The sequence below is a fragment of the Lepisosteus platostomus genome, chromosome 2, assembly GCF_059453375.1.
Source record: "Lepisosteus platostomus isolate fLepPlt1 chromosome 2, fLepPlt1.hap1, whole genome shotgun sequence".
Taxonomy (NCBI): domain Eukaryota; kingdom Metazoa; phylum Chordata; class Actinopteri; order Semionotiformes; family Lepisosteidae; genus Lepisosteus; species Lepisosteus platostomus.
In genome coordinates, this window is record NC_142612.1 from 5,213,278 (window position 1) to 5,230,346 (window position 17,069).

Consider the following 17,069-nt stretch of genomic DNA (forward strand, 5'->3'; position numbering starts at 1 on the left):
CACTGCTGACTCTGAAGTAGTCCTTTGAATATTCGAATCAGGTTATTAATTGAAACAGGGGAAGAAATGCTGAGGAAAGTTTCTCCTCATTACATTTTAAAACTGAATATATGATGTTTTCTCATTAAGATGGCGCACTACTATATATGGCTTTTCTTGACGTTGCAGGTCATTTTTGTGTTCCACCCTGCATCTCAATACAATGCGAACCATCCCAGAGGAACTGAGAAAGAAAGCAAGCATTGACTGGAGCCTTTTGACATTAATACACAAATAAACATAATTTATAATAATAAATGCCCAGCAATCTACTTTTTGGGAAGCCGGAAAGAGACTAGGAGACCGCTTCAGAGAACATGTTAGAGCTGTGAAGATGAAAGATTTCTCCAAGCCCATAGTTTCTCATTTCACCTCAGACAGTCATGATAACACTGATCTCTCTGTCTCTGTTCTCAAAGAGGGTTTCTCAATGCCCATAGAAAGACAACAGAAACGAACCTCATCCTGGAACTAGGTTCACACCTTCCCCCTTCTCTCAATGACCGACTTGTTTTCATGTAATCTTCTCTGTTCTCATGACGGTTTTGACCTCACACCTTTCTTCACCCCTCTCCACTTTGCACTTCCTGAGTGGCCTCTCTGCCTCTCCCCTCTCCCAGCTTTTGTTCTTCGGTGCTATTTAATCTTTGCTGTCTGCCCTGTCTTTCTCACACTTGAAGAAGGCTACACAGCCGAAACGTCGTTTCCTTTCTTTCCTTTTCAGCATGGAATAAACCCGTTATCTGTTCATTAATAAACAAAGTCTATTAAGCGCCTCGGATACTACTTCTCTTGACCTACATTTGAAACTCACCTGTAAAGGGAATTTAATTACCAGACTATGCTATATTTTTATTTTTATTTTTTTTCAAGTTAAACAATTTTGTGAAGTTTACAGTATAAGCCACTTGTATTTAACCACTCATTGCTTCATACTACAGATATGTTGTGTCATGCAGATATTTGTGTGATATTTTGTTGAATAATTCTGTATTAAAATAAGGGAATTTAAATAATAGCAGGATGCTTTTTTTTCTCAGAGGTTTGTAAGTGCAGTTTCTTGAAGAATCATTAAAGCATTTTCTGATAGCACAGACTGCATTCTAATTTTCTACATTGTATTCTATGTTATCTGTATCAATGGATTCCAATCATGGTCCTGTCTTATAATTTTTGTTCCAGTTGAGTTCTTAATCACAGGCTAGTTTATTTCAGTTTTCTATTTAAGGCATGTGTTTAAATTTGCTCGCAGCTCTAACAGTTGAATGGGATTTATAATTGGTTTCAGCCTTGCCTTGAACTTTCCTTTATTCAAGCGTGTTAGCTGAAATGTACCCGAAGGGGCCTCAGGAGAAAGTTCTTTGTGGGAGTGCTTGATACAACGTAATTCCCACCTGTGTTTCCTCATCAAAACTGATTACCCATTAAGAGCTGCTTAACCAGAAATAACAGTGCAAGCTCTTCATAAGCAAGTTGAGGAGAAATTGCATGACATTTTTGGAACAATGCAATTGAAATAAAAATATTTTTTTAAACCAAGACTTTTGAAAGCGTTAATGAAAGTTGAAACAAGCAGGGTCAACTAAAGGAATCAATTAGTAGCAATGATTACCAGCTCAGCTGGAATGGACATCGACAGACCCAGAGGTCTCTCAGGACCAAGGTGTAAAACAGTGATCTACAGTATATTAATAAGTCTGAAATCTTATCCCATAAAAATGCATTTTTATAATGTCCTGCAAAATATTTCATTCTAAGCATTTGCTTTGTCAATACATTGAGTGTTTTTAAAAGATTTGTTTTACAGCAGTTGAAAATCTTCAACAGTATGTTTAAATGCAAGAGACTGCTGTGGATGTGGACAGAATCAGTTTATTGATTTCTAGAATCAAGAATTAAATCAATGGTTAACTTTTTATGTTAGTTTTCCAGCATACATTTTGTTGTATAGGTAAGACTAACCCTTGATATCATCTGTATAAGGCATTAAACAGTATCGTATGAGATTTGAAACAAGATTGTTGCATTTTTTATGCCACTCAGTGAGTAACAGTTACTTCTCCAAATGAAATAATCAACATGGAATATAAGATGTTAGAACAGCATAACTTGTCTGACTGAATATATCCAACAGAGAATACAAGATATTCCATCACCCTTCTAATTTACTACATTAAAATCTAAAATGTGTAATTTACATGTATTTGTAATACAGTATAACACAAAAAATAACATTGGCCAACAATTACGTTGCTAATCTATATGGGAATATGGTGCTTTGAAGCTTAAAAGCACCTGGTTTGAAGCATGAGGACAGAATTTATAACTAGGAAAAGCATATCCAGCAGCACAGAAAGTGATGCTTGACAAAGGTTTGTTGCAGAAAAATATCTCAGCAGTCCACAGTCTGTAACACTATCATAGTCTCTTACAGAATATCACTCTCAACAACTGAAGGGTCAAAGGAGAAAGCAATTTCAAAGCCTCAGTAACACAGAGGATCCAATTAGGCTGACTCTTGAATATTCAGGCCAGCTTATTGAACTGGTAGATTCCAATTCCCTTTCCCCCAAGAATGTAATTAAAAAGGCTTTATGTCTTCCTTAAACATTTGTATCTTGTCACAGGCTTATTCAATTGCTCTGCAGTCCAAATTCTGCTTTATTTTTAGAATAAAAAACTATTTCTTCTACAGATGACTGTAAAAGGTTTTAAAACTGTTTGCCAAAAGAAATATTTGCCCTACAAATACAAATCCATTTAGCAAAAGAAACCTGACACCTTACTAAACATTAAAAATGCATGCAGTATAAAACAACCTCCATTTTAGGTCAAAGTCATTCCTTCAAAGAGGACAAGAAAAAACCACAAACCACATGTAAAATTTCCATTACAAAAAGATATTTCCATGAATGTGAAACTCAGACTGAAGCAGTTGGGAGTCTCTACTGACTGTAGATGGAACTAAAAGATAACCCAAACTTTATAATTTGTTAACACTACTTGGTTTATATATATCCATATGCATCCAGTTCTACCACTATGAACGTGTGCAGAATGAATATATTTAGTGAATAGTTGTATCAAAGTTTAAACACATTTCTCAAACCCAGTTCCATCACTGTAGTCTCTTACAATTAAAAGCCAAAATAGTGATGATGCCAATAAATAGATGTATTTACAATTTAACATTTTTTGTTCTTTACATTATTTTTCCATATCATGTGCTTATATAGTACGCCTCACTAGTTAATTTGTACCTAAACTGCTCATATAGATAAACCCTATGTAAGCACTGCACTCATGGCTTCATGTTGGATGCTTTAAACATCATTTTTGCAAAGGTGCTAAAGGGACTTAAAGAAAACAGCATTTGAGACCAGACTCTTTTTTTCTTTGGAATAGCAGATTATTTAATTAACTTTTTTTTACGTATCCACTCAGCATGGATATTGGAATCACCACTTACTCAAGACTTTAGCTTTTCAGCACTGACTTCTGTAATCGTGGTGGCGGGTGAGGATCTGTACACGTGCTCCACCAGCACGCCCAGCTGTTAGAGTCATTCGCTTTTTGAGAAGCTGTAAGCTCTTACAAGTGAGTTAGTACTAACGAGATGAGCAGTGCCTTGATTTCTCCTACAGCTAGGGGACACTGGCCACCCGCCCATACATTCATAGAGACACTCTGTCAAGCATGCGGTGGCACCTGGGGAACTGCATTCACAGTCACCTGCTGAGGTGACCTTGTCTTGAATTAGCCTGGGCCATTAAGCTCAATGCATGCTCCAAGTGTAGTCACAGATTACTTCTCCTACTTAGATTTAAAAAATAAAAAGCAGAGAAAAAAACAGGTGAACAATTATACATGACAAAGGATCACTATCCCTATTAGATTAAAAAAAAAAATGAAAAACAAGGTGTTTTGACCTGGCATTATCATTTCAGCATGTTCATTCATGAAAAAGACAGTGGTAAATAAGTGTTCATGATAACAAAATACATGATGTTTGTCCTCTTAGCTAGGTCTAAAGGCTGTAAAGTGAATTACTGTACATAAACATCCTAACCATTCTGAAAAAGTGTATGTTTTTCAGACATAAAGGTTTAAGAAAACATTTAAAGACCAGCAATTCATTGTTACCTTTAAATTCAATGAACTAAGCTGGGTAAGAACAAGTAGGGTAGAATTATGCAAATATTAAACTTACAATTTGTGGCATACTTGAAAGGAATTCCTGCTGTACAAATGAAATAGGTTTTTAACTCAGAGCTAAGGAGCAGCATGACTGCTCCAGAAGCTGCAGATAATTGCAAAGCAAAGTCATCTCTATTCCATTAAGTGTACATTTAGCAGGTGATCACCTCAGAAAATTCACTTTATATTTTTCATTGAATGCCAAGATAATATATTACTGGTGGGTTATACACATTCAGTCACAAATTTAAATGATGATATAATTGAAAATCATGAATAGATTGTAGTTATCTTACATCTTTCCCTTTAGCAAGAAAAATAATTTTTTGAATGAATATTTGGCACTTAAGAATCTGTTTCATAGGAATGTACTGTATGGATTCATGGATTTACAAGTGGTTTATTCAAATTACATAAGAATAAATAAAACCTATGAAATCAAGGTTTACAAAACTTGCATCACAGCTACAGCTATGTCGAACAAAGTGTTCGTTTGCAGCACATTATTCCTCATGAGGCTAGAGCAAGATTTGATGTAGGAGCTTCGTTCTTGTAGTGTAATAAGACTTCCATTTTAATTAAAGCTGCAGTGCCTTCAAAGGCTCATTTTTAATTATGATATACAGTATTAGCACTACAGCTAATTGAAAATGAGCTCCTTTTCAGATCAAACAATTCAAACAATTTTTGTGTTTCGATATATCTGATAAACAAAGGCTGTCTTAAAAAAGTCATCTCCACTCTACATTCCCTGTTCCCTACACATATTTCCCATTCTGTTACATACTACTTAAGCTAGAATCCCAACTGAATAATGTGTTGGGTCTCAGTATGCAGTAAGAACATCTTGATCGCGATGAGTCATGCAGTCCATGGGGTTTTGAAACATCTGCAGACCATTTCTTTTTCCATTTGTCTACAAGAATCTGTTTTCTAGAAGCCGTCATTGATGAGAGTGGTAGTGTGTTGGATTGAATAGCACTGGTGCCACCAGTTCTCAATGGAATTAAGATCTGAAGATTGTTCCCATCAAGGAAGCTGATGGAAGTCTACCTCATGCCAAACACCGTAGGATTCTGATCATTACATTCTGGCTGCCAAATTTAAAAGTGTCTTTCAACGAGTAAGGTCACAAGAGTTTCCATAATATTGCAAGTTTGCAAGTAAGTACAAATCTGACCAATAATAGGATAATGATATATATATATATATTAATTTTCAAGTTTCCAAACCTCTTTAGGCACACAGTATATCTCACCATGACATGTGGTCCAAGCCCCACCTACCGTATTTTAAAGACCCTCCTACTGCATCACTCCAGTGGTGTCACAGGGTGTCACAAGTCAAATATTCAAAAGTTGCATTCAGAAACGTGCACCCATGCGCTTCAGAATCCGCAGTGAAATATGAACCAGAAGGACACAAAGTGGGGCTATGTAAAAGTGCATTCGACTGCCCGAAGGGTTGCAGGAGCCTGGAACATTCAATTCTTCAGTCACCCCCAGGTGGGCCATTTAAGGTGCTATCAAGTCATATCGTTGAAGGAACTTCTTTCAAGAGACATCGGGATAAGATTCTTTGATCAATTAGATACGTGCAACTAAAGGAGGAAGACGGGCCACATGGCCTCTTCTCATTAGTAACCTATATGTTCATAGTAGTTCAAGTAGGGAGCTGCGTCAGCATGCGTAGGCTGCAAAGGAACAAGTTAAAGGTTTATTCCTCGCTGAAAAGAGAAGAAAGGAAACACAACATTTTGGCTGTGGAGCCTTCCTCAGGTGTGAGCGACCACCCAAAGAAGGCTCCACAGCCGAAACGTTGTTTCCTTTCTTCTCTTTTCAGCGTGGAATAAACCTTTACTTGTTCCTATATGTTCATATATAGGACACTAATCTAAGTAGTTATAACCATTCTCTTACTCACATTCAAGCACTCTAGATAGATTTGCAAAACAGAAAGTTAAAATAACTTTTGAAATAGCAGGATAAAATCCTTATGTTAAAATTACTTGGCAACTAAAACCAGTCGAGTTATATGGACTGAACAGCATTTCATTTGCAAACATTATATTGTATTCGTACTGTATGTCCTCTTGAGGGAGTTGCTTCAGCTGGTACACACTTTGCAGTACCCAGCTGCCCACGTTCAATGTACAGGGAAAGATTAAGATAAGATTAACTTAAAGGTTAAGTTAAGGTTAAGGGAAATTACACCAAGTTTTACATCTGTAGTTTCCAGAACATCTGGTCCATTCAGCAGCACATATGCCCCTCTGTGGAGGAAGAGTTTGGATGTTGCTTATTGTTGCTTAACCTACCCTGGCTTGAAGACTAGTCCTTAACAAAAGCATTGCACCACCTACAAACTCTTCTCCAAACCTGCACTCCCTAGTGTCTGACTATGTTTGTACAAGCCAAGCATCTTCAAAATGATACTAGTATTACCAAGGACAAGTGTAGCAGTGTTATGGAATTACAATAATGCACACAGTAGTTAAACTGGACAGTGATAGTGGATTTCAATATGCAATGTTTTTTTTTTTTAACTTGAGAGGCCTTGTTACTTTGTTTATTGAAACAGCCTTATATAACCAAGATAATCTAATTATTCTTACTCAATTTCTTGGCAGACCTAGAATAAATAGATATGACAGCATTAGTGCTTAAATGAAGTCAGCAAGAAATATTTTACCTAGTTCTTCTTTTTTTGCTAGTTTTGTTTAACCTACTTTTTCTGAGCCCATCATCTGTAAATTCTTACGTTGGTGGAATGACCTAGCACTGCCCTCTTACTAATGCAGGAGACTGTTGTCATTTTGGTAGTCTTTCAGCTTCAGGTGCATAATGAAGGCATAACCACTGGAATAGTGTACCTCGCTAACCCAGATATAAAGGTCACCTATAAATCTCTCAGACAAGGATGTATTTATTACTAATAGTTAGTTTCTGAACCTTTATCTTTCAATAAAGCTTAAGGCTTGGCACTATTTAGATACAGTACACAAGAAATTCTTTTCTAATTCATTCCCTGAGTTTCAATTTTTTATTAAGTAGCTGGAGGTTACCTGCTTTTGGTGTAGCTCTAATGTGTACTGTGGTGTAGTCTTTCACATTGCTACTTTGAACCTTGAGAGTAACGCATTCATGTTTCACTATAAGTATCTACAATACGTATACTGAGGAATTCCATATACTGATTAAGAATACTTTCAGTGAAGAATCCAATTTCTGTTTCTGTGCAATTATGCATCAATCCATGAAAAATGTGTTCTCAGAAGTGACTAAAAAGAGCTTAGATGAATTCTAAACATGCAGTAGCAGATTCTTCTGTGCTACAGTACCTGTCAAACTACAGTTTGATTGATGTCATACTGCACCTAGAGTACCAATATTTCTGAAAACAAAAACAAATACACAAGTCAACACAAATGTAACATTTGATACTTCAAATGCCAAGCCTGTCTAAAAAGATGAAGTGGTATAACTAGGCAAGCATGTGAACTAGTGGTCAGGGCTCTGATTTTTTTTATTCGAAGGATTCAGTTGCAAATCCCAAGTGAAGCGTATAAAAAATTAAAAAGTCTTTTCACTTACTGTATTTGAGATACCAGGGTCAAACAAGAAGACTTTTATTGTACAAGGCACTAGTAAGACTTCTATAAGAGCACTGGGTGCAATTTTGGTAACCATTATAATATATATATATATTTCTGCTTTGGATCTAATCTGGAGAAGAGTAATCAGGTTTAAAGAAATGCCCTAATCTGACAGACTTGAATAACTAACTTGTTTTAATTTCAAACAAGGAAGGGGAAGTGGTTTAAGAATTCAAAATCCCCATAGGCATTGATAATGTTAACCCGATGAACTTCACAATCAGCGGTAAAATTTGAATTAGAGATGCAAAAGCAAACTACAAGGTAGTGCAAATTAAAACTGAGAAAGAGAGGCACCTAAAGGTTTGTGGGACTCTGGAACAAGATATCCAGTCATGCTGTCACAGCCTTCTCTTTCAAGAAATGGCTGGACGAGATCCTTGTACCACTTTGCTAGCACAAAACAAACAAACTAGACGGGCCAGATGACCTTTGCAAACTTGCCTGTGTTATGAGATCCAAGTCATAAGGTACAGTGCACCAGGATTTGCTAAGCTATGAAAAACAATAGGTCAAGCACCACCAGGGTTAGCTAGCGCAGGTTTTGCTTGGGGTTTTTCTTGTACCACCAGCCTGTTATTTTTATTTAGCTGGACGTGTGCAAGTCTGAGTTAAACTACTGTGCTGGTCCTTCAACCGGTAAAGAAATTCAAGATGTTGGCACTTCCTCCTGTGATTATAGATTTTCTCGTCAGAAAAGAGTCATGATCAAGTAACATATCAAAAACAAATGTGCATATCTCAGTTGGCGCCTTTCCCTTTATTTAGTTTAGTTTATTTAGATAGCCACTTAGAAGACATGTAAAGAAAATAGTTGTCAGATACTGTATGAAACCAAAAATGAACAACTCTTTAAATCATGTAACGACTTTAGCTAAACTCCTGATAAATTGCACTTGTTATCATTTCATAGAACAATATATTTTAATGTAAAATGTACACAGTAGTGTAGTTCACAGTAGTAAATATTTAAAATTCAATTTTTGTTTTTGTTTTTCTGTAGAGAATTTTAAGTTTATTCCCCTCGGTACAGTATAAGACCAGCTAGTGACAACATTTACCCCATTATAGGAAGAAAACGAATACATGAAAAGATACAGTAAAATGAAGCTGTAGAAATACTGTAGCATTATCCAGAGTCATGTCAATTTTTATTAAAAGTAGTCCTAACATGTTTTTAATTGCCTCACAAGAATAGATTATTTTCTAATCTGTCAAAATGTATTAAATAAAGTGATTTAAATGGCAAATATTTAAATTGAGAGTACAGCTCCTGCAAAATACTGTAAATAGCAAAAATCAATCAAAAATAGCAATCTGAAATCAATTTCAAATGGAAAAAGTGCATCAATATAATGCTTGTACAGACTAGTGAAATCAGAAGAGTCATGCACTGTATTTCCAAAACTAGACTATTGAAAATGGACTTTTTATGCTCATGATTGATTGGTACATTGTAGAATTAAAGATTACGTTTTATGATTCATATTCAGAAAAAAAAATAGATTGTTAAATTACAACTACATTTTGGAGTGATATATAATAACAGTCACCCTGTAACATTTCCAACTTGATACTTGCAATTCTCTGTAGGTTGAGCCAGTGAAATATTTTTAAATGACAAAATAAAAAGGTGATTCATGTTATGGTGCCTCGTAATCTTAAACCCCAGCTTGCAGCATGTCCTACATTTCCTTCAACATCCCATTCTATAATATTTTGGCGACCATGTTATGTTTGCTTATGTACTTGACAAATATGTTTTCAAAGGTTTAGTTTTCACTGTCAGGTCGCTGTTAATATTAAATATTTCTAGGCTTCTCACAAACTGTTTCAAGTTATATTGCAGTTTGATAAAAAGCACCTCTTCTTAGTTTTATTTCTGTTATCTCTCACTATTTTAGAGCAAAGCATCCAAGCAGAAAAGGCTTACTTCCACATGGAAGAAGCACTCTAAAGTCAATTAAAGTCCTTCGTCTCTTTGCCAGCCATTGCACGGCTCATTAAGCTAAAAAAAATGGTAGACATCCAAGGTCCAATTCAGTGAGGTTTCATTTAGTTATTAAGAGAAAACACTGGATTCACCACTGCATTCTTTTACAAGTCTTCTGAGAAAGTCTGAAGAAGTACATTTCCCAAATTTTGTAGACAATTTAGATCAAATGTTAAACAGCTCTACATCATTTTAAAAATAACGGTAAGCATATCACGTTAATTCTATTTTGTTTCATGCGATATTGTACTGTATATAATTTGAAAGGGATCATATTTATTGTTCTTCTATTTCCGATGGGTTGTAACAATTAGAGGTGATTACCAATTAATGACCAGATGATATGTTGAACACAAAAACCTCTTCTTAAAATAGTTTAAAAAACCAAAATCTCAGTGACTTTAAATGAAAGAGCTCTTTAATTTTCTTATCTTAATGAGGACTGTCTGCTCAAAATCCAATGTGTTCGGTATCTACTGTACACTGAACTTTTACGTCTAACGTCCTCTCAGTATTAGAAATCAAAAGCTGAAAAGTATCCCAGACGGTTCAACGAATCAATTATGAAAATTATAATGCCAATGAAAATGCTTTACAAAATGTTTTAAAGCCTACAAGATCCAGTCAAAGATCCAGTACATGAATTGCAAGCATAAGTTAAAAAGGACATCAGAAAGGCCATGTAGGAAATGGAAATTAATATTACAATGAAGGCTAAAATTAATAATAAAAATCATTTCAGTACTGGAACAGCAAAAGAACCTTTAAGGATGGAGTAACATACAGTATATTTGGGATCATAACAGAAAATTAAATATTTTCATTATCTTCATGAAACCATTAAATACTTATTTTTTCATTTTAGAAAAGCAAACCAGGCAAACAAACTAGACATTTCTAAAACTCAGAGCCTAGAAGGATTTGCCATACTTTAAAGAGAGCACTGTATCGTATTTTCAAATAATTTTATCCTAATAGAATCATAATTCACTGACAGCAGTGCAGCAAAACACAAGATTCTGTGTCCTGTTCTGGTTTTTTTTACACGTCGAGTCTAATTTTAAAGTGTTGAAGTGAGCAAAAAAAAAGATTATTTCACTCAAATGTAATCGAAGAACTAAAACAGTGACCATCTTGACAATTATTCTTAAATTGTGAAAGCGGATGTGTGACAGTGCTGAGTTACTGTACACGTCACCGCACTCTGAAATCCAGACGTGTGCTGCAGCAGAGGAGCAGGTCTGGTATGGGGGAGCTGTACTCTGGCTAGGGAGAAACTGTAGGAGCTCAGCGCGCCTGGGATTAAATCCCAGCAGGGGCAGTGGAGAGCTGCACCCATTCTACAGTACACATTCAATTTCTCATGTCACATGGAGATGTGCAGCAGAATGCGGATTGTCTCAAATTAGGAGGTGCTGGAGCTCAGCTCTGGCAAGCACTGGCCCACATTAAGCACAGATAAATGTTAACAGAGTCAATAGAATAAGAATGACCATACTTCATAAGTAATGTCAAAACCCTAACACAAATACATCCTTAAACAACGAATTCTTAGTATGTGGAAATATTGCTTGAATGGTTCAATGGAGATCTAAGAAAAAGGAGGAATACAGCAATTTACAGTGAATTTACGGTGAAAAAAAGACCCCAAGATTCAAAGAGAGAAACAGTACACAAAGCTACAGGAGCACCTGATAAAAGACATTAGAATTGCCAGGATTACAAGAACTGTAAAAGCAGAATAGTCTGAAAGATGGAGATTGCTAATGGAAGAAGATGATAATGATATAGTAATCATGTTATAATGAATGTCTCACAACAGAAAATATCAATAGCATGTCCCATGTTATTGAATGAGCACTGATAGTAATGGGTAATTTTATTGTAACTGACAATTAGGTACTACAGGGTTATTGGCTAATATATAATAAATAATAAATAGCCAGTCTCTGATGGTATTTTCCCAATTATAATAAGATATTATTGATTAACCTCTAGCTAGGATATTTTAACAAGCACTTAGAATGGCTTAAAAATTGCAAAATAACTAATTACTATCACTAATCCACAAAACAGGGGACACAGCAGGAAAAACAAATCTCTTGTACTTGTGTTATCAGTAATATTTCAGGCATTTATTTAGGAAACATTTATTTCAACTATGTGTTTGTGTCTTCAGAAGCATACTGCCCAGACATGTGGTTGAGTCCATAACTGTGGGCTCTTTTATAGAATCAACTAGACAACATCTTAGACATACGTAGCTAATGTAATATCAAATGACCAGTTTCGACTGAACGACCTCCTCTTCTTATGTTCTTATGATTTTCTTAAAGCACCAAGAAATGTTCATGAACCCCCAATATAATTATGGGGATGACACTTCTTAGCATGATACTATTGCTGGTCTTTACTAAAGTAATCAGAAAGCTTTATATTTACCACCCATCACACGGGGCTGCAGAGGAGCAATCCCAGCAAAGCAACAGGTGCAAGACAGGGCAGGCAGACACAGACACAGACACACTCACACCAGGGCCAGTTCCCAGAAGCCAGTTAACCTACTGTACCAGCATGTTTTTTTGGAAACTTAAGCACCCAGAAGAAACCTACTGTACGCAAACACAGGGAGAACAAATAATGCCAAATACTGCATACACTCTATAAATATGCAGTATAGTAAATTAAATATTGGAGAGAGATACCTTTTCATGAATTTATGAATCATTTCTTGTACATTTCATTACCCTACACTTTACTCCTGCTCCATCAGATTATGCAGCGTTTCCTTGTTAACTGCTTTTGTTAATTAATACCACAGACTGACTGAAGTCTGGTTCTGCTCTGGTTGTGATGGCCAGTGGTTGAAGAAAACTCTGACGGATATCCTGTATATCTCCAAAGCTTGGGAGGAAAATATATGAACAGCTGATGTTTTTTTTTCTCTAACAAATTCCAACATGGAGAGATTTCTGTGCAGCAGTTTGACGTACAGTAATTTCAGGAAAATAAATACCTGTGACTCTTGTAAAGCTTTTGTGTATTCCATGTTAGCACTGTCGTGATAAATGGTATTTCACTATGCAGTGCTATGTAAATTGAATATTCAGATTAGACTAAATGGGAGGAGATCAATGTGATTCAGTGGTCCAACTCAAGGACTGCTTCCTGAATTTATAACGTTAATCCAAGAATGTTAATGGAATTAATAGAAATCCATCAGTATTTGCTTGTAAATTCCTTACCAAGCATAAAGATGTTTCAGAATTAAACAATGCAAATTTTCAATGTATCAAATTATTGGAACAACTTTCTGCAGACTATCTTTAATCTGAATTCTTCACCTATCTTTTTATAGGAATAATTTTAGAATTTGTATGACATTTGGAGAACTTCAACAATATTCAAGCCAATCATAAAAAATCCAAGCCTTGTCTAGACTCACCTACAGTAAGCAGTCTAGACTGCTTTCACCACGGAGCATCTCAAATTTTCCAGAGACTAGAAGTCGAAAAACAACAAACCTTCCACAAGGTAAACGTACAGTAATTCTTTAGCAGAAGGTTATACGCAGAGTATTATTATTATGCTGACAGTGTGTGAATACCACATTTTCTTGTCTTTCAAGGCAATTGAAAAAATGATGAGTAGTCATTAAACAAACCATCATAACACAAATCTCTATGCATTTATATTTGCCTGCAAACTGCAAATGTATTATTCATATTAGGCATAAAAATATTACACATAAAAAATAATTTACCACAAGATCTTTACAAGTAAATAGTGGCATAAATCCACAGTTAATTTGAGGTCAAAATAGAGAATGAATTATAACCTTCTCAATTCCTTTAGGACCTTATATGGGAAAAATCTTTGTATGGATTAAAATGCTGGATACTGATCTGAGCCTTTGGAACACATTCCCGCTACTGCTTAATCAGTTGATAAAATTTAACAACATTTATTATGTGTGTACTTTATTAGCTTCTTCTGTATAATCTGTACTAACACACTGTACTAGCTAGCTATAGTTATAGATAATCAGTTATAGATTGAATACTTGCGAGCAAGAGAAAATGCACTGTGCAAAAGGCATTTATCAACTTTAATGAAGGCAACACTAATAAAAACCACAGATCGAAATCCATAAAGGTTGTTTGCATAAGAAACATTAGGAAGTTCATTTAAAGACGCATAAAACCTCCCCTTTGCTTTTATAAGTCTGGAAAAAAAACATTAGCAAAAATCTCATACAACATTTACCTGCCAGAGTTTGTGGTGTCTTTAGGTGTAGGTTAACTCTGCTCTCTCCAGAAATGGGAAGCCATATTTTCTCCGGGATGTCAAAGTGCTCAGGCATAGAAACTTCAACACTGTACTCAACTGTTTTATTTGGCTTAGTAGGCTGCAGGGGCTGGACCTGTATATACACACAGGAATTCCACAGGAAAGGCAGATATTTGTGCATATTACAGTTAAGGTTTCAATATTACAATATTACATCTGGAGCAGAACACCCACAAAGTGTCATTTTAACAAATGTCCAAACTTGTCTTTTCAAAACCAACAGAAAGGTTCACGTACTATACTGTGAAGAAGTCTATTCCTATTGGTACCAAACCAAGTGGGTATCCACTTAAGAGATTTAAATATGTAGTTATACTTTAATGAAATGTAATTTGTCCAACTGAATCTGTAGGACAGACTCTCCTTAAAGCCTCTTTAAAAACAGCTGGTGTTCTGTCCCTATAGCTTTTTTAATGCATTTTTGAAAAATAAAGTACTATACTGTATGTCCATTCAAGATAATATAAATGTATGTTGCCTTTCTGTGTATTCATTTCCTATTAGTAATATACTATAAATGTATATTTCTAAATGAACACACTTTTAATTTGTTTTTGATTTAATGTGAATCTAATTTATACATTACTTCTTAATTTTGGAAACTGCTATTTTAAGTTTGGACAAGTATCAGGCAACATTGTGGAGTGGTAAGTTGTACACACCCAGGTATGAGCCAGAATGAATAGCACCTCTTTAGTGACACACCACCTTTGTAATGGGTTTCTCAGTGTTCTTTCGGCCATCTCACATGTACTAGATCAGCATCAAGAACAACTGCTGTGAAACGTTGATACTTTAAAATAATGGCATTTAAAAGGCTCACCAATAACAGCTGTGCAAATTCAGATGCACCAATGGGCAAATTATTCATGCATTTTTCACACCCTTCAACACCCACCACTATAACTACCCTTATTTTATTTAAAATTTTAGATTATATTTACTGTAACAGTAACTTGCAGAACGGTGACTTTACTATGAATCCATAACTTGTGCACTAGATTATCCCACACATAGGATGCACAGATATGCAGCCTTATCTGGCCTACCTGTGAGGTGGCACAGCCTCGAGCTGCCACTGCAGCTCTAACAGAACTGCTCTGCAGTGTTGCTGTGATCTTCCTGCGCTCAAGCTCGACAGAGGACATGCACTGCTGTGCTGCCGTGGCCAGAGCTCTCTCCCAGGCTACATTCACCAGGGGGACTCTCAGTGCTTCTTCCAGGCAGCTATCAGCCGAGCACTTAAAGCACAACACAGGTTTTACAGAAACCTTTCCTGCAACATAAAGAACAATGATCTTATAAGCTCTGCCAGCTTTATTTTTTTCCCCGTTTTGTTTATTGCTTTGGTTCTCCGAATTCTTTTATAATAATAATAATAATAATAATAATTGCTTACACTTATATAGCGCTTTTCTGGACACTCCACTCAAAGCGCTTTACAGGTAATGGGGACTCCCCTCCACCACCACCAATGTGCAGCATCCACCTGGATGATGCGACGGCAGCCATAGTGCGCCAGAACGCTCACCACACATCAGCTATCAGTGGGGAGGAGAGCAGAGTAATGTAGCCAATTCATAGAAGGGGGTTATTAGGAGGCCATGATTGGTAAGGGCCAATTGGAAATTTGGCCAGGACACCGGGGTTACACCCCTACTCTTTTCGAGAAGCGCCCTGGGATTTTTAATGACCACAGAGAGTCAGGACCTCGGTTTTACGTCTCATCCGAAGGACGGCGCCTGTTTACAGTATAGTGTCCCCTTTTGCAGTTAAAAAATGTGGACTAGTTCCTAAGAAAGCATAGGGTACATGGCAACACTTGAAACTGTTATATTGGGGTTATGTGGGTTCAAATAACTGCTAGTGATGTATGCAATATGCATATACACTGGAAAACATAAAAGAGTAATTTAATGTCACTTACGAGCTGCAAAATATCACCACAACAAAGTGAATATTTTTGGGAACATTGTTTTCTTCACCTACTATACGTACTGTAAGTATCCTTTCCTGATAACGCTGATTTATTATGATCTCAAAAGAGCGAAAGATACGAACAGGCACACGCATTAACCCCCATCTATAAATAATCTACTAACGTGTTGTGAATGATGTTATGAACAATCAGAAAACGTTTGATACTCCAAAACTCTAGGGTTAGTGTTAGGTAGGTATGGTTCAGGCTATGGTAAGAATTAAGGTTCTTAGGTCACTAATCATCACATTTACAGTAGTAACGTACTTCATACTGTATTCATTTATTCCTTTAATGAAACATTTAGAAGTAGCATTTACAATGTTATTCTAACACTAACCTGTTATGTTAAATCATGCGGTTTTGTAACTGTTGGAATATATAAATTCTGTGTAATATGAAAGGTTTTACCTAAAATAGGAGGAAACGTTGTTTTTATGTTTTATTTTTTGTCTGTTGGACGGCATATTAAGTTTACTTCCAGATACACCAGTTGTTCACAGGTGCTACACAAGTGCCTTGTTGTCCTGCTGTACTTACTCACTGCACTGCTGACGCGCACTACATGGGGGCTGGGCGCTGCCTCCAGTGGGGAAGGCAAAGGCAGGTCTCCGGTCCCAATCACAGAATATACTAACTCTCCCACCTGAAAAGACAAGGGAAATCATTTTGGGTCAAGCTCTCAGATTGTATCTGGTGACAGCCTGAAGCCAGTTGTGCTGCATTATTCAAACAGGATGCATGAATGTCTCAACTAAATATTGAACGTATTGTAAAGTGGAGTAGTTAATTACAGTAAGTAGCCCAAAACCCATTACTGACTTACAATTTAGGAGCTACTATATTGTTTTCAGAAT

At 36.1% G+C, this 17,069-nt stretch overlaps 1 protein-coding gene across 3 annotated transcripts in view; it reads right to left on the minus strand.

Moving 5' to 3' along the window:
* The window catches only part of LOC148675759 (cilia- and flagella-associated protein 47-like), a 210,456-nt gene that overhangs the window by 104,345 nt on the left and 89,042 nt on the right, over nt 1-17,069 (minus strand). For all 3 annotated transcript variants that reach the window (XM_088646922.1, XM_088646914.1, XM_088646930.1), the window contains exons 43-45: nt 16,753-16,858; nt 15,284-15,510; nt 14,151-14,307 (exon numbers count right to left, since the gene is read on the minus strand). In XM_088646922.1, coding sequence (XP_088503048.1) covers nt 14,151-14,307; nt 15,284-15,510; nt 16,753-16,858 — 490 coding nt within the window. The remainder of the gene's footprint in view (nt 1-14,150; nt 14,308-15,283; nt 15,511-16,752; nt 16,859-17,069) is intronic.